At 47.5% G+C, this 24,998-nt stretch overlaps 1 protein-coding gene across 4 annotated transcripts in view; it reads right to left on the bottom strand.

Annotated features, from left to right (window-relative positions):
* Positions 1–24,998, bottom strand: part of GALNT10 (polypeptide N-acetylgalactosaminyltransferase 10) — a 230,559-nt gene that overhangs the window by 12,642 nt on the left and 192,919 nt on the right. For 3 of the 4 annotated variants that reach the window (XM_017875712.1, XM_017875709.1, XM_017875710.1), the window contains exons 7-8: positions 23,026–23,143; positions 5,132–5,239 (exon numbers count right to left, since the gene is read on the bottom strand). In XM_017875712.1, coding sequence (XP_017731201.1) covers positions 5,132–5,239; positions 23,026–23,143 — 226 coding nt within the window. The remainder of the gene's footprint in view (positions 1–5,131; positions 5,240–23,025; positions 23,144–24,998) is intronic. The other variant, XM_017875711.1, reaches the window with a different exon arrangement.

Raw genomic sequence — 24,998 nt, forward strand, 5'->3', positions numbered from 1 at the left:
CCTCCACACAAGGAGAGCCTGTCCAAGGATGAAATCAACCCAGAATGAAGCAGAGCAGAGGGCTGGATCCAGGAATGCATTCCGCCTTTTAACACCAGAATCCAGCCATGTCTGAAGCTAGAGCTACCTCGGACTTTCCAGTTACAGGAGTCTGTATATTCTCTCTTCGCTAAGCCAATTTGATTTGGCTTTTGTCATTTTGACTAAGAGTTTTGACCAAGTTATGTGATAAAGGCAAATGATAATTTGAAACCAAAAGGTTTGGAAGTGGGAATTTCTAATAATCCTTTGAAGTGCAAAGGTTGCTGCTACTTTCGTCATGAAGCACAAAGATAATCAGTTTTAAAAAATGACAGTCACATGATTGGCAAGCAGAGGCAGCAGGTGAGGACACTGTTTGTGAGTAGACTTGGGGACAGAGGAAGAGGGAATTCTTATGTATGTGATGAAAATTCCTGATTCCATCTGCAGTGTAGACCCCACCCAGTGAGAACTTCTGATATGTGATACATCTGAGAGCAAAACTTCAGGGTTCAGGGGAAATTCTCTGCTCCAAAACATCTTTCTTCAACCCCTAGCTGTTGTCCCCCCTCCCAATTTTAACTCTTCAGCTTTACCTCCTTCGTCCGTTTTTTCCCTATTGCAATGTAAAATTTCCTCTGAAAGGCAAAGGGGAGTTAGTTAGCACTTGAAGCTGTTATCAGTCATTTGCACCTCAGTGTGAAGGACTGCTCTAGAAGCAGGTCAGGCAGGGATCCCGAATGTTTAAATGTCTTCTATAAAGAGCCGGAGAGTAAATACTTAGGCTTTGCAGACCATATGGTCTCACCTCTGATGTAGCTATAAAGCAGCCATAGACACCATATAAATGGTGTGGCTGGGTTCCAATAAAACTTATGGATACTGAAATTTGATTTTCATGTATCACAAAATATTCTTCTTCTTTCGATTCCTGTTCCCTCTAATGATTTAAAATGTAAAACCATTCTTAGCTCACAGGCCATACAAAACAGGTTGCTGACTCTTGAGTAATGGAGAAGGAAGCCAACATGAGGGAGGCCCCCGCACTGGAGACAAAATTCACCAGCTCCCCCATTTTGCTGGCTCTGAGTTGGGGACCAGGAAACAGCTGAATTTCCTTGTTGCTACCTAGTTCTTCCTGAGTGCTGAAGAGTCCACAGTGGGTTAGAAAACAGCTCAGGAACTGTTTATTCCCACCAGGCCCCTGCACAGAAAAGGCTGTGTTTAATTTAAAAGTGTGCTAGAGGAAGTTGAAGGCCTAACAGAGACTGTATACGTGAACAGTCTAAAACACAATATTTCCTCTGCTTTTTCCAGTATGCCCACCAGGCTCTTTTGGCTCACTGTCTGAGTCACAAAGGTAATGAGGAACTGCTGTAGTTTCACTCCAACTGAAAGCAAGTCCAGCCACTCTGACCATGGCCAGACTGGTTAAGAATGATACTGAATGATACTGAAGGCCGGGCGCAGTGGCTCAAGCCTGTAATCCCAGCACTTTGGGAGGCCGAGACGGGCGGATCACGAGGTCAGGAGATCGAGACCATCCTGGCTAACACAGTGAAACCCCGTCTCTACTAAAAAATACAAAAGAAAAAAAAACTAGCCGGGCGTGGTGGCGGGCGCCTGTAGTCCCAGCTACTCGGGAGGCTGAGGCAGGAGAATGGTGTAAACCCAGGAGGCGGAGCTTGCAGTGAGCTGAGATCCGCGGCCACTGCACTCCAGCCTGGGCGACAGAGCAAGACTCCGTCTCAAAAAAAAAAACAAAAAAAGAATGATACTGAAATTTACCAGTGTTAGTCTTAAAGGATTGAATAACATCATATTTTAATTCTTATTATAATTACCATTTTAATTTATATTGCATAATTGTATCTTCCAAACATAGCTTGAAAAGCTCTTTCTCCCAGATTTTGAACTTTTTTTGCTACAGTTCACTGTTTGCGCCAAAGGAAATGACTTTACACTTATTTCTCTCACATTTCCCCTTGTTAGAGACAGAAAAAGGACCTTGGGATTTTAGTGGGCTTCGGGCTCCTCATACCCCTACTCTCAACACCTTCCTGCTTCCGAGTCCCAGTCCCTTCTGAGGCCCAACTGTACTTCTTGTGCTTGGATTATAGAGATTTGCCTGGATCCTTGGAGTAAGTCTCCGTTTTTGTTTCACCAAGTTTGAGTAGTTTCTGTTACTGCCTTCCTTAAGATCCTTTTTCCAGAGGTAAAGATAAGACATATTTCAGCAAGTGTAGTAAACAATGTAAGACTAGCTACTTGTCCCTGAGGCAGGCAAGCTGGTGGACTGCTCATCCTTCCTGAACTGCTTCTACCTCAAGGCTGTCCGGCTGTTTGTCCTTCCGGAGTCGTACAATCTCAGTTTCTCTCTCTATCTGGCTCTCTCAGAGCTATCAGGACAACTCTCAAATCTATCAAAATGATCATCTAGGGGACAATGTTCTAGAAGGCTTAGGATGTAGCTATTAAAACATTGAACACCTTTTTTTTTTTTTTTTCCCAAGACAGAGTCTTGCTCTGTCACTCAGGCTGGAGTGCAGTGGTGTGGTCTCGGCTCACTGCAACTTCCGCCTCCCAGGTTCAAGTGATTCTCCTGCCTCAGTCTCCCTAGTAGCTGGGATTACAGGCACACACCACCATGCCTGGCTAATTTTCGTATTTTTAGTAGAGCTGGGGTTTTGCCATATTGACCAGGGTGGTCTTGAACTCCTGACCTCAGGTGATCCGCCCGCCTTGGCCTCCCAAACTGCTGAGATTACAGGCGTGAGCCACCACACCGGCCCACTGAACAAATATTTTAAATGTGGTCTGCAAGTAATTGAGGGTTGTTAGTCTCACCATACTAAAAGGCCACCCCTGATTCAGGCATCTCCGTGGTTCTGTAAACCTACACATAATCAGACCAGATGGATCACAGAGTCCCTGGGGAAGAAGCCATGGAGCATCAATCAGATTGTTAAGTGGTTTAAAGGCAAACACAGGACGTGGCTTTAGTACAGACAGCTAAAAGAGAAATATGTTAAAATGCCTAAAGACAGAATTTAGATAAGACTTTTAAATACACGTTCCAGTCTTTATTGTTAATGTTGACGCTAACACTAATAATAGCAGTCACTGTTTAACGAACAATTGCTATGTGCCAGGTACCTGTCAGACCTACACTGGTTTGAATTCTGGCTCTAGTTACTTAACACTTGCATGGCCAGCATCACATGTTTCATGTTCCCCATCCGTTAAAAACAAGTGAGAATTAAGTGAGATAAGTAAAATGTTTTGCATGCCTGGCTCGAAGGGAATTTTTATATGCGTTACTACAGTTAGCTCTTATCCACTGAATTAATCTATAATAATGGTTCTATAACAAGCAGGAGGCGGTAGTGTCTCTTCATCAGGTGGGCCTTTTTAAAAAAAAAACAACAGCAGCAACAACAACAGCAAACTTTCTTTGAGACATGGTCTCGCTTTGTCACCCAGGCTGGAGTGCAGTGGCACACACAGCTCACTGCAGCCTCGACCTCCCTGGCCCAAGCGGTCTTCCCACCTTAGCCTCCTGAGTACCTGGGACTACAGGCACACACCACTGCGCCCGGCTATTTTTATTTTTAGGTGAGCCTTATCAATAACACCTCTGCAGAGGAAAAGAATATTTTAGGGTTGCTCCTGGTCTGGAGTTGGAGTGTCCCCATGGTCCCTTGTAGCCGGAAGAGTCGCAGTCTTGGGCGTACCAAGAGAGAGTACGCTCTTTTCCCGCCTGGCACCTTCCTCAGGGATCGCCAAATGGCCTTTCAGAAGAACGAGATTCCTGCTTCAAGGGGCTGAACCCAGAACCCACCCCCGGCGTCGGATGGGGCTGTGGGCAGCGCGGATGGCTGGTGAGGGCGTCGTTAGGCTCTGCTACCACTGGAGGGCACTGCCGGCTCTCCTTTCCCTCCACGCGGTCCCTGACACTTCCCGGAGCTCAGCTCTCACCCAAGGATGGCGCTAGGGGAGACGCGCGGCCCCTTTGAGCCTCTCGGCTTTCCTTGTAAGTCACGGGACAACGCTCTTCTAGGACCCGGGAGCCACAATTCTACACGTCAAGGTTGTTAAGTGACGAGGGAGGAGGAGGCAGCGCCCTGGACAGGAGGCAGTGCGGTCTAATGCCCACCCGGCCAGCACCGGGGTCTCCTGGCGGGGGCGGGGCTCACAGGCTCCGCGGAGGCAAAGCTGTGCGGAGGGTGGGGGGGTCCTTTCCAGCTTCCCCGCAAACCTCCCCGAGGCTCCTTCTATCCTCTGCGGACCCCCCCTCCTCTTCATTTTTCTTTTGTGGTCACCAGGATTTATTTATTTTTTCCCAATACATTTAATATCAAAAACAAAAACAAACTCTGGCTAACAGATTTCCATGTGCAGTCAGTGGCCAATTTAACTGAAGCAATGATTGATACAAACCATTTTAAGGCAGTGAAACAGTTTGACATGCAGAGGTTTTGGCAGTGAGAGTGGACAGGGGGTGAGGAGAAGAGAAAGACACTGACATTTATAAACCCCACTTCCCCTGGAGAAACTTAATACGCAAGCTTTCCCAAACACACCACACCACACCACCTGTATTCATATTTATCTAACATGTTTCTTTACGTCACCTCTGGTCTAATTTTGTACCTACTTTAGCTGTATGCTAATTAATAGTATCTGTGAAATTACAGGTTAGCCACATGAATACACATTAATTTAGAATCCATATTAACTTAAAACACATGAACAAGAAAACGTTCCTGTGTTTGCCGCCTAAGATTATCCCCTCTGCCACACTTTGGGAAACAGTATCACCTCCTGAATTCTCCTGGCAATGCTGAGAGTGGGAAATAATTAGTTCTCTTTAAACAAAGGAGGAAACACAGGTTCAGAGGAGTTAAGCAACCCTCCCCAGGTCACACAGCCAATGAATGGTTAAGTAGGGATTTAAGGGAGTTCTTTTAAATTGGATTTCACCTGGAGAATGGGAGCATATCCTCAAACCCAGAGATCACATAACACAGTCTAGAGCCCCAGGGTGACTCAGTGCAGCTGGTGGTCCTAGGCCAACCCCTTCTCCCCCCCAGGAAGGCCACCACCTTACCCGGGCCAGGCTGACTCCGGCCGGGACCTTGTAGGGCACATACTTCCTGTAGATATGGCCCACCCTGGAGCAGGGGATGTCCTCCATGCGGCCCCCACACATCCACACCTGCATGGCAAGAAGGGAGAGATTATCACGTTTCTGCTTCCAGTTCACCATCCCTCCAGGCCAGCATCCCTTAGTGCACTCAGCAAAAGCATCAGCCTGGATTGTCTACTGAAGCCTAGATCACAGACCTAATGACGTGGGAAAACACAGTAATATAATAACAGCAGTAAAAACAGCTGACAGCACTGAGTTCTTACCACTGCCACACACTATGCTAAGATGGTCACATACACAACCACACTGAAGTCTCATCAGAATACCTATGAAGTAGGTTGTAAGATTTTACAGATGCTGAAACGGAGGCTCAGAGAAGCTAAGAAATGTGTCTAAGGTCACAGAGTAAGTGGTGGAGCCAAAATGTAAACCCTGTTTTAGCTGACTTCAGAGTCTGAGCTCTACTCCACTATGGAGTGCTGTGTGGAGAATTCTAGGGTGGCATTGGGGGATCCGTGGGAAGGACCTGCTGGTCACAAAGTGACATCAGCCACAGCACAAGTAGTCAAGGTGCTGTAGATTTACTGACACATATTTATTTTCCTCTTGGATCTATAAGCCTCTCGCTGGGTCTGCCTGAGCAGTTCCATCAGCCTCCCTGCCCTGCCTTCTCTGAGTCTGCCTCGCTAGGCTGTGCAGCTGGGTCTTGCCGCAGTGTGGGATCTGATGGTTCTCTTTGCGTCCCTCTCCCAGGGAGGAGTATCTGACATCACAGAGAGCTCCCGAATTTGCCCACTGGGCTGACAGCAACTTGGAAATCAGAACATGTACAGCCAATACTGACTCCTACCCACTGAGGGGCCCAGCCTACACAGACTCTCCTTGGCAGGCCTGGGTTTGAATCCTGGCTCAGTCACTTACCCACTTTACGACTTTGATCAAGGTACTTAACTTCTCTGAGACTCAGTTTCCTGTAAAGAAATAGAGGAGGCAGGACTGGAAGATGAGATACTGCGTGTAAAAGGGTTTAGTGCCAGACCTGGTGCATACACAGGGCACAGCAGTGATCAGTCAGCAGAGGCCCCAGCCTCCGAAGTAGCCTCACAGTCCCTGCCTCCTCATATTTGTGCCCCTGTGTAGATGCCCCCCAGTGAGTCACATGAGGACTGACCTGTGTAACCCACAGGATACTGCAGAAATGATGGTCATAAAGATGCCGTGGCTTCCACCTTTCCTGTGGGACTGCTGGCCTTGGAGGAGCCAGCTGCCATGTTTGAGGACACCCAAGCCATTCTATGGAGAGGTCCATAAGGTGAGAGCTGAGGCCTCCTGCCCACAGCACTAATTTGCCAGCCAGGTCAGTGAACCACCAAGAAGCAGAGGTGGTGGTCACAGTCAAGCCTGCAGATGACTGCGGCCCTGGCTCATGCCCTGACTATTCCCCTATGCGAGACCCAAGGTGGAGTTATCAAACCAAGCCACTCCCAAATCCCTGGCCTAGGGAAGCACGGTCATCATAACTGTGTATTGTGTTAAGATGGATTCTCGGGGTAATTTTTCCTGGCATAGGTAACTAACATGGGAGATGGTTTCAGGTGGCGATGGCAGAGCAGGGCCATTGCATAGACTTGTTGTGGGGGTGTAAGGGATATGAGAGATGCTACTTTATGCTCCTCAGTCAGGGAAAGCCTCACTTCGGAGGGGATGTTTGAGGTGAAACTGAGAAGGTGAAAGTAAAGGCAAGGGGAACAGGTGAGAGAAGAGCAAGTGCAAAGGCACCAGGGCAGGGCCAGGCTTGGCATAATCAAAAAGAAAGCCAGGGCAGGAGCAGAGGGAGAAAGGGGAAGAGGGACGGGAGGGGAGGCCAGAGAGGCTCTCACAGGGGCCTCACAGGGCAGATTAAGGAGTCTTCACAGAAGGTCTTCAGTGAGGGAGATACACAATCCACTTACATCTTACAAAGATGATTCTGCCTGTGGGGTGGAGAACAGCCTGAAGGGGCAGGCCTGGGGGAGAGAAGGCCTGGGAGGCTCTTGTAGTCATCCTGATGAGGCCTCCTGACCCTGGGCGAGGGGTGCTGAGGCGATGGAGGGACACAGCTGGATTCAGGACATTATTATTAATCTCGCTACTATATTCTCTCGTTTGTGGGATGGGGGGCAGGAATGGGGACATCTGCAAACCAGATTCTGTGCAAAAGTGCTCTTTTCAGTTGGAACTGCTCGATGAGGTCGTGGGGATTGGGCTTCACGTCTTGACTGATTCAGGGACTCTAGAGGGGCTTGCTCTTCCACCTGGCTCCTAAAAGGTCCTTTGTCCCCCACTACTTCCTGCTATCTCCATCCTCAGCCCAGATGTACTCTGGCCCTCCCGAGAGGGGATATGCACAGGGCTGCAATTAGTGGAAGTGCTGCCTGGAGAAATGCAATTATATTCTGATCTTGGGGGAGAAAAAAAATCCAGCCAGTCAATAGAACAGAACATTGGTCTTGAGATAATGGGCTCCTGATGGTAGATTAATGTCAAGGCCAAGCCAAGAAGTTTATTTTCAAAGCAGGAGATATTGATCAGGCGCCAGCATCCCATAACAATAACTCTTCCTTTATACAAAGTGATTGATGTGGAAGTGATGCTTTTGTCTGGCGGGTATTGGTCAGGTCGCCGCTGGGCTGCCCTCTGCCTTTCAGGTGGTGCAGTGGCCCTGAGCAGGTGGGACACCTTACCCTGCTCTATTTCTGGACGTCTCCTGGGCAGTTGACCAGGTCGGCATCCAGCTTCCTTGTCTTCATATTAAACTCGCATTAGCTAATGAGGTGGTGCAGTGGCCCTGAGCAGGTGGGACACCTTACCCTGCTCTATTTCTGGACGTCTCCTGGGCAGTTGACCAGGTCGGCATCCAGCTTCCTTGTCTTCATATTAAACTCGCATTAGCTAATGAGGCTGTGTGTCCAGCTCTGCTTGGCAGAGGCACCTAACTTTATGCAGGTGGATGATAAATTTCCAAATCCTTCTCTTTTTTTTTTTTTTTTTTGAGGCAGAGTCTCGCTCTGTCGCCCGGGCTGGAGTGCAGTGGCCGGATCTCAGCTCACTGCAAGCTCCACCTCCCGGGTTTACGCCATTCTCCTGCCTCAGCCTCCCGAGTAGCTGGGACTACAGGCGCCCGCCACCTCGCCCGGCTAGTTTTTTTTTGTATTTTAGTAGAGACGGGGTTTCACCGTGTTCGCCAGGATGGTCTCGATCTCCTGACCTTGTGATCCGCCCGTCTCGGCCTCCCAAAGTGCTGGGATTACAGGCTTGAGCCACCGCGCCCGGCCCCAAATCCTTCTCTTTACTGTGACCTCTGGTTTCTTTGGCCCCAGTCATGCTGGTCATCAGCCTGAAGGTTCCTGAGGGACCAGGGTGACCCTGATATGTCAGGAGGCTTGAGGCATCCAGGATGCCATCAGATTCCTGGGATGTCTGGAGGGTTTGGTCAGTGGGTTTACTCCGTGGCTTCCCTGCCCAGCACAGGATGGCCTGGTGGCCGACTCAGAATGTGAACTACCCTCAGGAAGACAGACATCTATGAAGCTGCTTCACTCCTGGGTCCTTTGGGAGTATCCCAGCAAGCGGGCCACGCCCATCACTTCAGAATGTCCTCCGGCCTGACCAAGGGCCCCGTGCAGCCCTCCACCCTCACCTCATCCCACTTACTTCTTGCTCACCGCACCCATTGACTCCTCTTACAGACTCCTCCCTCTGCCTGGCTACCTCCTACTCATCCTTCAGGTCCCCTTAAGAGCCACCTCCTTAGGGGCTTCTCATCCTTTTATACCTACACACAGCACCTTGTTTCATTGCCTTTTACCAGAAGTGCAATATTAATTATTCACAGGATTATGTCCCTGGTCTAATCTCCCTGCCACAGGCATCTGTTGTTTTTGCCTGTCCAGTGCACCTTCTCCCTATTGGTGACTGTCCTCCCAACTGCTCCACCTGCGGCCTGTGACCCAGGATGGCCAGCCGGAGCACCCAACCTCCTGGGCTCTGAAGCTGGTGTAGGGCAGGGTAATGGGGTATATTTAATGGTTGCCATGCATGCTGGTGCTTGATGTGATGGCCACACACTTTCTCTGGGGGGAAGAGCGATGGGGACAACGCACTGCAGCTGCCAGTGATCACCTCTGCACCACACAGAAAGGGAGGGCCTGTCCATGAATGCAGCGAGTGCCGAGTCCCAAGACAGGGAAAGAGACACCTGTTTGAGCACCTGGAAGCAGGCCTGTTGAAGACAGCCCCCCACCCCCCACCCCCGCCGTGCCTTTTCTTGGCTACGGCTAGTTTAAGATGATGTTTTCACTTTTATATTTATTTATTTTTGAGGTCTCCCTCTGTCACACAGGCTAGAGTACAGTATCATGATCACTGCTTACTGCAGCCTTGACCTCATGGGCTTAAGTGACCCTCCTGCCTCAGCTTCCCAAGTAGCTGGGACCACAGGTGTGTGCCACCATACCTAGCTATTTTTATTTTTTGTAGACATGGAGGTCTCCCTATGTTGCCCACACTGGTCTTGAACTCCTAGGCTCAAGCAATCCCCCAACCTCGACCTCCCAAAGTGCTAGGATTACAGGCATGAGCCACTGCACCCAGCCTTTCTGTCACTTTTAACATAAGAGTCCTTACCAACCCCTCCGTGCCCCGCCAGACTCAGGGCCAGTGTTGGCAGGGGTCTCATCTGTTGCATTTGCCATTGGACCCCCAGTGCCCAGCAGAGTGCTCTGCTCGTAAGAGGCACTCAGTCATGAAGGAGGAGGTGAATCAAGACTGATTCAAAATCTTGGGCATAGGGACTTGACTAGAGAAAAAGACGACCTCATTTTGTCATCCATTCTTCAGTCACCGGCTTCAGGGATGAACTGTCTTTTTTGCTTCCAGTAATCCTAGCAACAATATAAGTCATGAGCAGGGAGCCCGAGGTTTCCTTGTTTCTCGGGCAGAAAGCACCATTGCCGTCTCTTTAGGGCTGGATCCTGGCTGAGCTTGTCTGGGGGGAAGTGGGACAGATGTAGGAGGCCAGAGACAGCATCGCCATGGTGCTCCCGGCTTGCTCACCTCCCTCTTGTGACAAACAACTCTCAACTCTGCCACGGAGAGATAGGATCCCAAGACAGGAGGGGACTCTCCTTCCAAGGACATGCTGGGGTGGGGTGCTGGCCACAGATCCCAGGCCCTGTGGTGCTCATAGCCCAGGTCACTTGTCCTTTGTATCTCTAGGCTCCTCCCTTCCTTCACAGCGGAGGCAGTGACCATCCAAGACCGAGACAGACACTGCAGACCCTGCAGCCTGACTCCCCTCATACCAATCCTCACACCACCAATGCCCACTGTGTGACCTCCTGCAGGTCACTGAACCTGGGAGCCTCACTCTCCTCATCTGTGATGTGGGGATGATGATGGCTGTTGAGATGGCACAAGACAGCATGTGAAAAGCTGTTAGCTTGGTGCTTGACTCTTAGAGAACCGGATGACTATTAGTCATTTCTACTTGCAGAAGTACGAGAAACACTACCACCCTGAAATTAGAGCGCCTGTCCTCTGCCCAACAACATCCTGTTTTTTCACCCTATGGCCTGATTTCCCAAATGGAGAGACTGAAGTGCAAAGAGAGGAAGTATTTTTTCTTAACTAATTGGTGGCAAAACCTGCAAGTGACCAAGTAAATGAAATTATTATTAATCTCGCTACCATATTCTCTCATTTGTGGGGTGGGGGGTAGGAATGCGGACATCTGCAACCCAGATTCTGTGCAAAAGTGCTCTTTTCAGTTGGAACTGCTCAATGGGGTCGTGGGGATTGGGCTTCACGTCTTGATTAGTTCAGGGGCTCCAGATGGGCTGCTCTTCCAGCTGGCTCCTAAAAGGTCCTTTGTCCCCCACTACTTCCTGCTATCTCCGCCCCCCGCCCAGATGTACTCTGACGGGGTCAGGTGGGGTAGGGAGAGGTCACTGTACACCCTTTGGGGCCTGGCCACCCAAGAGCAACGTCCTCTCACCCAAGAGGCAGGAACAGAGTCCAGCTGGGGGCAAAGAGAAGGGGAGCTCCAGGGATGGCAGCAGCTGGATCATCTTTGACCGGGAACCCATCTTGTTCGAGATGGGGACAAATACAGGCCACCAAGATGATATTTTGCTGTCCCTCTCCTTGTGTTGCTATCAGCTGTCTCCCTGCCCTGTCCCTTCAACTCCCACCCCTACAGGGGGATGCAGCTGTCTGCTCTGGGTCCCTTGCCGCTCCACCACAGGAGTTCCCAAACATATCCTGCCAGCTTGTTTCCAGGCCCCTTTCACTGCCCCTGTGGCAGTCTTCTTTCTAGAAGCACCATGCCTCTAGACAAGTACAAATCTAATTGTGAAAGCCTGTTCCCCATTCATTTTCATTGCTGCTTTGATTTATTTTATTAGCAAACTTCTTTTGTGTGATGACAGGCTTCATTACAGTGTCTATAAAAGACAATTACCCGCTCTTATCTCCTAAACTGAGGGGGAAAGAAACGAGTGGTGATGTGCATTGGGAAAACACAATGGGACCCAGAAAGAGAGCGCAGCGGAAGGGCTCATCCATGGAGGAGAACCCGAGAGGGCAGCAGGGGCTGGGGCAGAGCCTCTCTCTGTCGAGGAAATGGCTGCCTGGAAGCCAGCCAGGAATGGCACGGCACCTGACCTGCCCAGAGATAAGGAAAAGACTGGCAGCTGGCCACGGCTTTTGCTGTTGGCATCTCAGTTGAGGACCCCTATGAAGTTCAAACCCTAATCAGTTGCACTTGGGGGAAAGACTAATAATTGCCACCAATCATTCAGCATTCACTGTGTGCTTAGGAGGCACATAGGGCAGCGGTTAGGAGCTTGGTTCTGGAATTAGAACTGAGGTCTCACCCAGACTGTTAAGCAAGTTATAAATCTGAAAGCCTCAGTTTCCTCCTCTGCAAAATGGGAAAAATTACTGTGCCTACCTCCTTAGGGTTGTGGTGAGGCTAAAATGAGGTAATGCAGAAGCTTGGAGGACACCGTGAGCTATCCATATGGTGTCCTGTGGGCATGTGGCCTGTCGCTACTGGTGGAGGGCGTTGCATGAATGCTACACAATTCCCTGCTGAAAAGAAACTCACGTTATTTTGAATGTATTAGTTTGTTTTCAACAAGATATTGTTTCAAGAAGTATCACCACCATGAAAGGACAACCTCAGTCATGCTGGTTTTTGGATGTTTACTGGATGCAGTTGTTAAAAAGAAAAAAAATAGTAGAAAAGAAGAACTTTGGTTTTAAATTTACTTCTAAATTTAAGCTGTATTTTTTTTTTTTTTTTTTTGAGATGGAGTCTTGCTCTGTCACCCAGGCTGGAGTGCAATGGCACAATCTCGGCTCACTGCAACCTCCACCTCCCAGGTTCAAGTGATTCTCCTGCCTCAGCCTCCCGAGTAGCTGGGATTACAGGTGCCCGCCATCATGCCCAGCCAATATTTTTATGTTTAGTAGAGACAGGTTTTCCCTATGTTGGCCAGGCTGGTCTCGAACTTCTGGCCTCAGGTGATCCACCCACCTTGGCCTCCCCAAATGCTGGAATTACAGGTGTGAGCCACCGTGCCCGGCCTAGTATTTTTATATGATACAGTTTTAAGCATATGTGCATCTAAATTAATAAATTAAACATGACTATTTCAACAATATCCTTAAGTGTTTATAGTTAGTTAATTCCCCAACAAGAGGGGATGGTTACTTTACATTAGGTTTTGACTCAGATTTGGAAATACAGCAATCTCACAGCAACCCGGTGAGGGAGGCACGATCACACCCTTTACAAATGAGGAAACTGAGGTTTACTTAACACTTTACCCAGGGTTCCTCAGTGCATAAATGGCAGAACCCAAAATGGAACCTGGGGTTGGGTCCCCCAGAACTAGGCAGATCTGAGTTCCACAGAGACTGTGCCTTCCTAGGGTCTGGACCGACCCTATCACAGTCTTCTTCAAAGATCCCTAACAGCACTTGTATTGTCTGCAGAACAAAGGGGTCACCCTTGGCTTGCAATCAGGCCCTCTGCCACCTGCTCCCCTCTATCACTTCCTACCCTCTTCACACCCCCTGGACTCCCTATGTGGATGCTGCTGACAACTGGCCACAATGCATTCACTTTTCTGCCCCAGGGACTTGTGAATTTTTCTTTCTGTGACTGTTGAAACCCCAAACAAACATTAATTATCTAATTCATTCATTCATTCATTCATTCATGATCTGGTCATTGGTCAGTTTTGTTCTAAAAACCATGCTGAAAAAAAATGGTACAGAAATGAACTGCCATGGGTGGACCAAAGATATAGAGCCTTGAAAGCCAGGTGAAGGTGTTGGAACTTGTTGGCCAACTTGCCAACCAACCTGCCCATTTACTCTGTCCTTCCACACCCAGGCCTAAGCATCCTCTCTCCACAACCTCCCACCCATTCAGTACAGCTGCGATTTTCAACCTTGAGCCTCATCGGAAGCACCTGGAGGGCATGTTAAAACAGCTGCCTGGGCTCCACCGCAGCGTCTGACTCAGCAGCCTGGGAGGAGCCTGATAATCTGCATTTCTAGTAAGTTCCCAGGTGATGCTAATGCTGCTCGTTCAGGGATCACACTTTGAGAGCCACCGCATACTGGAATGGTGACAACCTCTCAGGTGACTGTGCCTGCCAGTTCACAGTACATTTCTTAATAGCCCTGTGAATTTGGGACTATTGGTGCCCCTTTGTAGGGCTGCAGCTGTCCGAGGCAGAGGTGCTGGTAGGGGCAGGGAAAAGGATGGGGAAATGCATCGCCATACAGGTGCCCAATGGTGGCCCTGGATCTCCTTCTGGTGCTTGGGGCTGGCCTTTGGCAATCATTTCTCCCTCCTGTGTGGCAACTTAACCCCTCTCAGGGCTGGTCCTGACCTCTGGGCCCTTCCTGGGACATGGGCCTCTCTCTAGACTGGATACACCTTTTCTCTACTCTTACCACGAGGCGGAATGAGATGAGCACTGGGCTTGGAGCCAGGGCATCTGGGATTTAGCCCTAGCACTGCCACCTTCCAGCGGAGGGACCCTGCCCCGTCACCTAACCGCTCTGGGCATCAGGTCGCAATATTACCCTTGCGCAGCTTCTGGGTGTGTCCTGCCTTCTTTTCACACGTCCTGTGTCACTTAGTCTTCTTGATACCACTGAGTTTTATGGAAAAAAAAAATCAGACTTTTTTTTTTTTTCAAGTCTGTCCCTGTAGCCTGGGACTGGGCTAGCCTTTCAGTAACCATATCAGTATCACACAAAGCCAACCCCAGTCTCCTTTGAGTCTTCATTCCTCTACCGAGAGAATGGATTTTCCTCTCAGAACAAGCTCAAAGATCTTCCTGACTTCCGCAGTGGAGGGTGTCCTCCCTCTCGTCCCCTCACATGGCTTTCTATCACTCCCTTGCTCTGCAAGCCTGCCTGATGGAACCCTCGTACCTGTCTCCATTTTGCCAAGGACAGTGGAGCCCACCTCTGCCTCCTGAAGCAGACCCTGCAGAGTTACTCTTGACCTCAGGCCTTCCCTGGGAGTCTCGCACTGCTGACTTGTGCACAATCTCATCTCAGAGCTTGCAAATGGCCCAAACAATGTGCTGGAATGTATATGGATGGGGGGTGGGTTGGGAGTGCTGAGAACCCAACATTTTCTTCTTTTTTATTTCCTTTCTTTTGAGACAAGTTCTCACTCTATATAACCTAGGCTGGAGTGCAGTGTCATGAACATGGCTTACTGCAGCCTTGATCTCCCAGACTCAAGCAATCCTCCCACCTTAGCCTCCCAAGTAGCTGGGACTATAGGAGCGCAGTGCACCACCCTGCCCAGCTAATTAAAATAACTTTTTTTTTTTTTTTGTAGAGATGAGGTCTCAGTGTGTTGCCCAAAGCTGGTCTTGAACTTTTGGGCTCAAGCAATACTCCTGCCTCGACCTCCCAAAGTGTGAGAATTACCGGCATGAGGCACTGCGCCTGGCCCCTTCTTCTTTTTTTTTTTTGAGACGGAGTCTGGCTCTGTCACCCAGGCTGGAGTGCAGTGGCGTGATCTCGGCTCACTGCAAGCTCCGCCTCCCAGGTTCCTGCCATTCTCCTGCCTCAGCCTCCCGAGTAGCTGGGACTACAGGTGCCGCCATCACACCCGGCTAATTTTTGTAATTTTAGTAGAGGCGGGGTTTCACCATGTTGGTCAGGATGGTCTCGATCTCCTGACCTTGTGATCCGCCCACCTCGGCCTCCCAAAGTGCTGGGATTACAGGCGTGAGCCACCGCGCCCGGCTGCCCCTTCTTCTTATAACTTTTCCTGGTTACAGAAGTAATACATACTTATGATGAACACATTCAATGTTATAGACACACATTAGGTAGAAAGAGACGGCTATACTCTGAAGCCCTCCCACCCCCAATGGCCACTAGGGATAAAGGCTTCATGGCACTGTGAGTCATTTTCAGAAGTGAGATGGGCTGGGTGCAGTGGCCCATACCTGTAATGCCAGCATTTTGGGAGCCCAAGGCAAGAAGACTGCTTGAGGCCAGAAGTTCAAGACCAGCCTGGGCAACATATGGAGACCCCATCATTACAAAATATTTAAAAATTAGCTGGGAGTGGTGGTGTAGACCTGTAGTCCCAGCTATTTGGGAGGCTGAAGTGGGATGACTGCTTGAACCCTCGGGTGCTGAGGCTGCAGTGAGTTCTGATCACATCACTGCCCTCCAGCCTGGGCAACAGTGTGAGATCCTGTCTGAAAAAAATGTTTTTTTGTGGAGACCTCCAATTTATTTTATGAAATATTTTCTCGTTTAGATATGCTCTAACTTATTTATCCCCAAAGGACGTGCATTTGGGTCATTTTCAATCTTCTGCTATGGTAAGTGACATTTCAGCAAATAAATCTTTGCTCATCGCTGTCTGTCTTGGATAAACTCCTGTGCATGGAATTTCAGGTCAAAGAATGTGCTTGCTCTGAAATGTAATGGATTTTGCCAAATTGCTATTCACAAAAGATAGATCCACTTACATTGCCCCAAAGCCTACATTTTTCTCACTTAATTTGGTCACATTGTCCTGGTTGGATACTTTCTGTCTCCTGTATCTCACAGTTGGAGATATCCTAACTGTGGCCTACTGGGGACACTGTGCAGTTTCCTTTCTGCTCATCCTGCTGCCTCCACCCCTAATCCAAACAACCCCTCATATCTGTGTGTATCAGAGGGCTTTCCACACAGCATCTGATTTGATCCTATCTTGTGGGGTATGAAGGAAAATCGTGTCAGCACAATCTGGGATGTGAGGACTGGAGGTCAAACAACTGGCCCAGGGTCCTAGGACGGAAGGAGAGCCTCCTTGCTGAGCACCTTTCCCATCATACACCATTGTCCAAAGATGGCCTCCTAAGTCTGGGAAGGGTAGTATCAAGGAGGTTTATCAGTTGGAAGTGATGCCACTAACACACTAACAGTTACTGCAAACACTGATGTGGGCCAGAGACTGGGTATATAGAGGTGGACAAAACCTCCTGCCTACCTCCAGGGAGCATGCAGATATGGGAGTGCAACATGGGTTGGTTCCCAGGCAGCATGGGGAGCCATCTATATAAGCTGAGATTGGAAAGATGAGTGAGCGTTGGCCAGACTAAGGAAAGGCATTTCAGGAGTGGACAGTGTGGGCCTGCAGAGAGGGGCTGGCCCATAAGCCTGGATCTTACATGTAGTCTTGTCTGGCCGGGTTTGCCCTGCTCCACATCCATTCTCCCTTCTGGGCACAGCACCTGGACTTTCCTTTGGGTAACTAGCCCATCCCCACCTTCCTGGCTCCAGGATGGGCATGTGACTGCAGGTGACCAATCGCAGTATTGTTCAGGGATGGGCATGGGGCCAGCAGGTCAATGAGACTCAACCTGGGGACTTGTACAAGATGATGGGAAAAGCAGACTCTCTTTTCACGGGCTGCTGAGGATCTCCACGAGAACAAGCCCACCTGAGAGGGAAGCCAGCTCAGATAAAATATGGCCTAGGCATTGAGAGAGACCTAGCCCGAGTGAGATGAGTGAGTCCCTGCATCCAGCCCGGCCTTAGGGTCTATCCTGGAATTTCAGTTGTGTGAGCCTATCAATTCTGGTTTTTGCTTAAATCAGATTGACTAGGGTTTTGGTTATCTGTAAGCAAGAATCCAGACTAATGCAATGGGATAAGAGGAAAAGGGGGAAGGAGAGAGCAGCAGGGTCAGCTCATGAAGCTAGCTGGAGGCTAGGCTATGGAGTTAAAGACTTGTCCAACCACTAGAACTGGGAAGATTCTGACTTCCATGTGAGAACTTTGCTCTGCTGAGAGAGACAGACAGAGAAGGAGGGAGGGAAAGGGGAAGTTAATGACTTTTCTAGAAATTTCAGAGCTGTTGGAACACTTTTTGGGGGTTTTCTCATCAGGATAGACTGGAATCAGCCCTCAGCCCTGAAGGTACATGTTGATTGATCTTAATTTCTGAAAATACGCTCATGCCTTTCAGACTGGGCTTCTCTCTGTCACCAAGAAAAGGGATCTCTTAGCAGAGATGAATCAGAGGGAATTTGGTCCTTTGTAAATGCCCGGTTCTGGTTGAAAGAGAACACCTGCATTCCAGCAGGGCGCTGCCAGGGATGAATGGGCTCGCCTGTTCCCCTCAGCCCTGCAGGCAGCCTTTCCACAGGGTCCTGGGAGACAGTGCACTGCCAGATGGGCTGTTGCTGGCTCCAGGAACTCTCCTTTTCCAAGCCAGGAGAGAGAAAGCCCAAGGAGAAAAGTCTCCCTTCTGGACCTCAGGAGCCTCCTCATTACACCATCTCATTTCCTCTGGAAAGGGATGGACATAATTGGATCAAATGGCAATGTAAGCCAGCCTCCTTCCCCCTCCCGGGTGAGAGACTTCCAATATGGCTTCATTACCAAGTCTATGGTAAATAACTGTGAAGAAAAATGCCATTTGTTCTACCATAATTGCCTGATGAGCATCAGTAGAGGGGTCTTTGAAACACATAGAATGAAATCATTTTGGGCTGGTTTAGAAATTCCTTTGTGCAAATCTTTCTCCATTCACTGTTCTCCATAGAGGGGTTTCTGAAGGGGTCTTTTAGACCAAGTGAGCCAGTTAGGAGCTTGGAGGCTGATTCTGGTCAGGGACACACTGACTTGGAATATTCAGCCAATATTTATTAACTGCTGTCAACTAAAAAAAAAAAAAAAAAAAATGAAGCTTTTCAAGAATTAAAGTTAGTTTTATTTAGAAGTCTTACTGAAGATTATAGACCAAGGCCTGTAGCCTAGGAGGAGGCTTTTAGAAAGTTCTCTCAGACTCCTCCAATGTCGTATTTTAGTTTATACATAGGTGGTGAAGATTTAGTATGTGTAATATTACATCAAGGTTTGGGTGTTAGGTCTATAACATCTGGTTATAGATTACAGAAGCATAGTCACTAATCTTGTCGGACGTTATTTTATGAGCAGAGAAAGGCGAGGACTAGGGTCATTTATCTTTGATGGAATGTAGTGACTCAGGCAAGAGACATGGGGGGCCATGCGTTCTATCCCGTTTTGCCTTTAAGACATCTTTCCAGATTGCTGCACAGTGTCCCGGAGTCAGGGGCTTTGTGAAATTCTCCTGGCAAAGGGAAATGGGCAAACATGGCCTCTTACATTTGCTACTTTATCTCACAAAGTTTTTGGTCATAAATTAATTGTCTGGTTGTGTTGATAAGACTAATATTGATTGCCTTCTGTAGTTAGGAGGGCTCTTGTTTAGGAAGGTTGGTAATTTTTAGTTATAGTTGTATCAGACCTAGTGTGTTTTTTAGCCTTTTCTTGGAAAATATGTTTTGGATTGAATGTAGTTCTCATTAGTATGATGTGGGGGGGGTTTTGATGGTGTCTTTTTTTTGTATTCAATACAATATTTTAATAGGATTATTATGAGGATATTATAGATTCTATACATTAATATATACTTCATAGTAATAAAGTCTGTTGTAGATTGAAAAAATATGATATTTAATAAAATTGGAATATATATTTGCATACTTTTAATTGTATTATTTTTTATACTTATATTTATTAGAGTCTTTTTAATGAAAACCAATGTTGGACTAGAATTTATCGTAAATGCCTTTAGAGAAGAANGTTGATAAGACTAATATTGATTGCCTTCTGTAGTTAGGAGGGCTCTTGTTTAGGAAGGTTGGTAATTTTTAGTTATAGTTGTATCAGACCTAGTGTGTTTTTTAGCCTTTTCTTGGAAAATATGTTTTGGATTGAATGTAGTTCTCATTAGTATGATGTGGGGGGGGTTTTGATGGTGTCTTTTTTTTGTATTCAATACAATATTTTAATAGGATTATTATGAGGATATTATAGATTCTATACATTAATATATACTTCATAGTAATAAAGTCTGTTGTAGATTGAAAAAATATGATATTTAATAAAATTGGAATATATATTTGCATACTTTTAATTGTATTATTTTTTATACTTATATTTATTAGAGTCTTTTAATGAAAACCAATGTTGGACTAGAATTTATCGTAAATGCCTTTAGAGAAGAATTTAGAATAATTCTAAATAAGTGACAAAATAGAATAATCACGGTTACAATTTGATAAAAGTTTTAATTTTTTTTTTTTTTTTTTGACACAGAGTCTCACTGGGTCGCCCAGGCTGGAGTGCAGTGGCACGATCTCGGCTCACTGCAAGCTCCGCCTCCCAGCTTCAAGCAATTCTTCTGTCTCCACCTCCTGAGTAGCTGGAATTACAGGCACGCATCACCACGCGTGGCTAATTTTTGTATTTTTAGTAAAGATGGGGTTCCACGATGTTGACCAGGTTGGTCTCGAATTTAGTTATTTTATTCTATGTAGTATTTTAAAATGATAACCAGAATTATGGCTGACAGTGTTATATCAGAACTACTAGACTTTTATACATTTTACATATTTTTAGAATATTTATAATTTATATAAATATAATTTTAGAAAAGATTTAATACAATAATAAAAATTATGACTCATAAAAATTGGTCTCATAGTGTCTTTTCTGTGTTGGGCCAGGCTTTAGGTGCCTGGGATATGGTAGTGAGTGAAACACAAAAGGATCCCTCCCCCACTGACTACACTTTGCTGGTAAACTTGGAATGCCTCAGAATGCACATCAACACCCACCTGGGACAGCCCTTACCAATGGATCAGAGTTGGCCAGGCAGGGAGTAGAAACCTATTTGCTATCTCTCTCTCTCTCTCTCCCTCCCTCCCTCCCTCTCCCCCTCCTTCTCTCTCTCTCTCTGTCTCTTTCTTTCTTTTTTTTTTTTTAAATGAGATGGGGTCGTGTTGTGTTGTCCAGGCTGGTCTCAAACTCCTAGGCTCAAGAGATCCTCCCACCTCAGCCACTGTTCCTGGCCCTATTTGCCACTTCCGACTTAGACTGTTATTAATTCCATTAACTAAGAGGTTGCAGAATATCCAAGTAAATTAGGAATAATCCCAGAAGAGGCAAAAAAAAAAAAAAAAAAAAATCCCAGAAAGAGTGAGGCAGAGGTCCATAAAACATGGCAGGTTTTCAGAACAGTCTGGGTATGATTTAAACAACAACAAAAATAGGTCAGAGCATGGGCTTTGGAGTCAAGCAGACCTGCGTTTGGGCCCCAGTTCTGCTTCTTCTGACTGTGTGAGGCCTTGGTCTCAGCTTTGCTTGCCTTCCTGGTGAAATGGGTATAACAATGGTACCACTCTCCTAAGGCTGTTGTGAGGATTAAACAAGTCAGCATTTGTGAAGGGCTTGGCACACTGTCCTGTTAGCTATGATCAGGACTGAAATTCGCTTGTTACATACTGGAGTGGATGCGCCATTGTTTATAGCTGGTGTCTGTTCCGACTGTATGTGCTTGTGTCATCAGAGTTGTTACATATTTTGAATATCACCCTCTTATGTGAATATTAATTTTATTTGGGGGGGCTGGTCTCCTTATGGGAGACAACTTCAGAACTCTGGTGGTTAAAATAGATATAAACTGGCTGGGCACAGTGGCTCACACCTGTAATCCCAGCACTTTGAAAGGCCAAAGTGGGTGGATCACCTGCGGTCAGGGGGTCGAGATCAGCCTGGTCAACATGGTGAAACCCCATCTCTATTACAAACACAAAACATTAGCTAGGCGTGGTGGCGGGCACCTGTAGTCCCAGCTACTCAGGATGCTGAGGCAGGAGAATCGCTTGAACCCAGGAGGCAGAGGCTGCAGTGAGCCGAGATTGCACCACTGCACTCCAGCCTGGGCAGCAGATTGAAACTCCATCTCAAAAAAAAAGAAAAGAAAAAGATATAAACTGCTTTTCAAACCTAAATAACATCAGTAGAATTCTAGGTTTTGGTTTTTTTTTTTTTTTGGCTAATCAAGAATTTATGTTCTCCAGTTCTGAACTACCCAACCACTGTTGCAGATAGTAATATTAATGTATCAATAATAATCTTTAGGATAATTTATTAAGACGCACCTAATAAACATGGTCTCACTTAATCCTCTCAACAACTCTGTGAGGATTAACTTTTCATTAAACCCATTTTATGGAAGTAGAAACCGAGGCTCAGTGAGGTGAGGATTCCTTGCCCAAGATCACACAGCTGGCAGGACATGGCAGGGCTAGGATCTGATCTTGGCACTCTACTGCCAATACCAAAGCCTTAATTCACTGTGCCTGACAATGGTCCTTTGCATTGAAAGTTGAGGCCTGACTCAGGGGGCATCAGAGTTGTGTATTCACAGAGGTCAGATCAGTAATGGTGTTATCTGTCCCTCGTGGGGTGGGGATATGCCTTAGCCAGGGGTCTAAGCTGTTAGAAGCTGACTCTGACAGGCCACAAGGGCATGGAACAAGCTGACCCTCCCCTCGGAAGGTCCAAGCCTTCACTTGAGAACAAGACAGACTCCCACAAATAAAGTGGAGAATGTAGCCTTGGAAGTTTGGGTGCTTAACTAGTTATTAGTTAACTAGTAACTCCTTTACCACTACTGTCAGAAAGCTTCTAGAGCCCATAGGCTGGTCAAGTAGGTTACAGTAACTATTTACTCACTGAAACTTTAACAATTTCTACCAATTATTAATTGCTGGTCATGTTCCCAGGTTGTGTGCTAAGCACTTTCTAGACATGCTCGCACTTAATCTTCACGATAGCTCTGTAAGCTAGGTAGTTATCATGATTCCCTTACTTCAGATGAGGAAAGAAAGCTCAGGCGGGTCATCTAACTTGCTCAAAGTCAGATAGCTACTGATGATGGAGTTGGGATCTGAATCTAGGACTGTGACTTTACAACTGGAGCTTATGCTCACTGGTCTTTGTCAAACTCCCAGAGCAACAGGTACAAAAGGGAAAACTTGAGGGGGTGACCAAGAGCACTCCTCTAGGCCTACGTATCCTGTTTGGCCTTCCTAGCTTCTCTGGCCCACTGCTTATTTGCTGGACATCTCAATCTCAGACCCGCCATCTTAAGTAGAAACAAGACCTTATTCCAACATCTTAAGAAGACACAAGGCAAATGCCAGTCAGAGCTGTGGTGAAGACCAGCCTTTGGCAGCTGGAGGGTACTCCCCTTCCCACCCACACCTCCCCCTCCACCACAACAAAGAGTGGCCCATGAGCCCCTGTCTTCTTCACCTGATGGGCTAAAGGGCTATAGAACCCTGAGGTCTCCAGTCTTTCCAAGCTCAGGCAGAAGCTGAGGCACCTACTGGGACAGGCACTCAGGAGGCTGTGCCAAGAAGGGGGCGTCCGGAGGGCTGGCTCACCTTGAAGGAGATTTCATACTGCTCCCCTCCCCAGATCTCCAAGCCTGGGTCATACCCGCCCAGCTCCCAGAACCACTTCCGATCCACAGCAAACAGTCCACCGGCCATCACGGGAGACCTGTCAGAGAAGAAGAACATGGCGTGAAGGTGCAGATGTCCTGGCTGCGTGCTCTCTGATAACGCCGTTCCCCCAGTGATGGTGTTCCATGATGCTCCCTGAACACAGCTCAAGTGTCTTCCAGGGAATCCAAGGCCCTTCCAGGCATTCCCCTTTCTTGCCTACAACTTCCTTTCATAAGAGCTACATTTTAACCAAATGGGACCCGAAGTTCCTTTACACAATTAACACCTAAGAGTACTTGTGAAATGAAATCACAGTACTTTGTCCACATGGGACCTGTAGTTGTATCATAAATATGTACATGTTAGTCCTCTCACTAAATGGTCCAAGTTGGTCTCTCCAAGAGTGTCTATAGAATCTCTTAGAGAGATGAAAAAATATACAGCTTGCTGGGCCCCACCTCAGACCTGCTGAAACAATCCCCGCGGGAGGGAGCCTAGGACTCTTTTTGAACATGCTCCTTTGACAATTGTTACTCAGCAGGCCTGGCATGGACATTTATTCTGCTGCGGTGTTTACAGAAGAAGCCACCGTTTCTGCCTTTTCAGTTAAACTGGGAGATAAGATTAACTCCATTCATTCATTCTCTCATGAGTTTGTTCATCCCGTGCCAGTTGTGAGGGAGGTGCTGGAAGAATCTCGAGGTCAATCAGTCCTTCAGGGGATAGTGGTGTAGTGGGGCAGCCCCCTCAAGACAGAGGGTGCATAAGGGACTCTGGGAGGTACACATAGAACATTATAGGAATCTGAAAGGAGTGTGTCTGTTTCCAGCTTTTGGGGTAAGGAGGATGGCTGGGGCAAGGGTCAAGGAATGAGGCTCAGGGGAGATGGCATTTAAGTGGTTTGGACAAGGGGAAATTTGGGGGAGGGAAAGGCACTGAGGGGAGGATAAAACGACATCAGCAAGGACACAGAGACGACAAATCGTGCAGTACCCACGGGAACAGGAAGTCCGCCTGGCACCGTGCTAAGTGAGGAAACGTCATGCTGCTGACTGCCGGCGTCCCCCAGGGTATCTCACACAAGACTGGCACCTGGTAGGGGCCAACCAGCGTTTGCTGTGTGCAAATCTATCACAGTGGCTACATCCTTGTCTGGCTCCACTGGAAAACTCCAAACCCTCAAATCCAAATATTCCAGCAGGCCTCATTATCATCACCATTTTACACATGTACAACTGGAGTGCAGACAGGGAACTTGCTCAAGGCCCCATGGCTACAAAGCAGCACTGCTGGGATGTGAATCTCTAACCTAAGCCACAGTTCACACCCCTCGCCACCACAATATACTGCCTCCAGGCAGGCAGGAACACTGGAGGAGCAGGTGATGCATGCAAAGAACAGGGCATGAGAATTGGGAACCCTCACTCTCATTTCTGCTTTCCTTAACCTGCTGTGTGACCTGAGATGCAGTGTTTAACCGTTAACCCTGTGCTGCCCAGGAAGGAGGCCACTGGCCACAGGTGATGACTCCGTACTTAAAATGTGACTGGTGTGAACTGACATGTGCTGTGAGCGTAAGATACACACCAGATTTCTAAAACTTAGGATGAAAAGAGTATGAAAGAACTCAATAATTTTAAAGCGTTGGTTACACGTTAAAATGATAATATTTGAGATATACTGGTTTAAATAAGATATATTATTAAGATGAATTTTGCCTGTTTCTCTTTACCTTAAAAAAATAGTATCACATATGCGGCTTGTATTATATTGGACAGTGCTGACTTAACCTCTTTGAGCCCTATTCCCCATCTAAACAATGGAGTGATAGCTATACTTCCTATCCCACACTGCTAGTGATATGGTTGGCTGCGTCCCCACCCAAATCTCATCTTGAATTGTAGTTACCA

Source organism: Rhinopithecus bieti, unplaced genomic scaffold, assembly GCF_001698545.2.
Source record: "Rhinopithecus bieti isolate Rb0 unplaced genomic scaffold, ASM169854v2 scaffold_7673, whole genome shotgun sequence".
Lineage (NCBI taxonomy): Eukaryota > Metazoa > Chordata > Mammalia > Primates > Cercopithecidae > Rhinopithecus > Rhinopithecus bieti.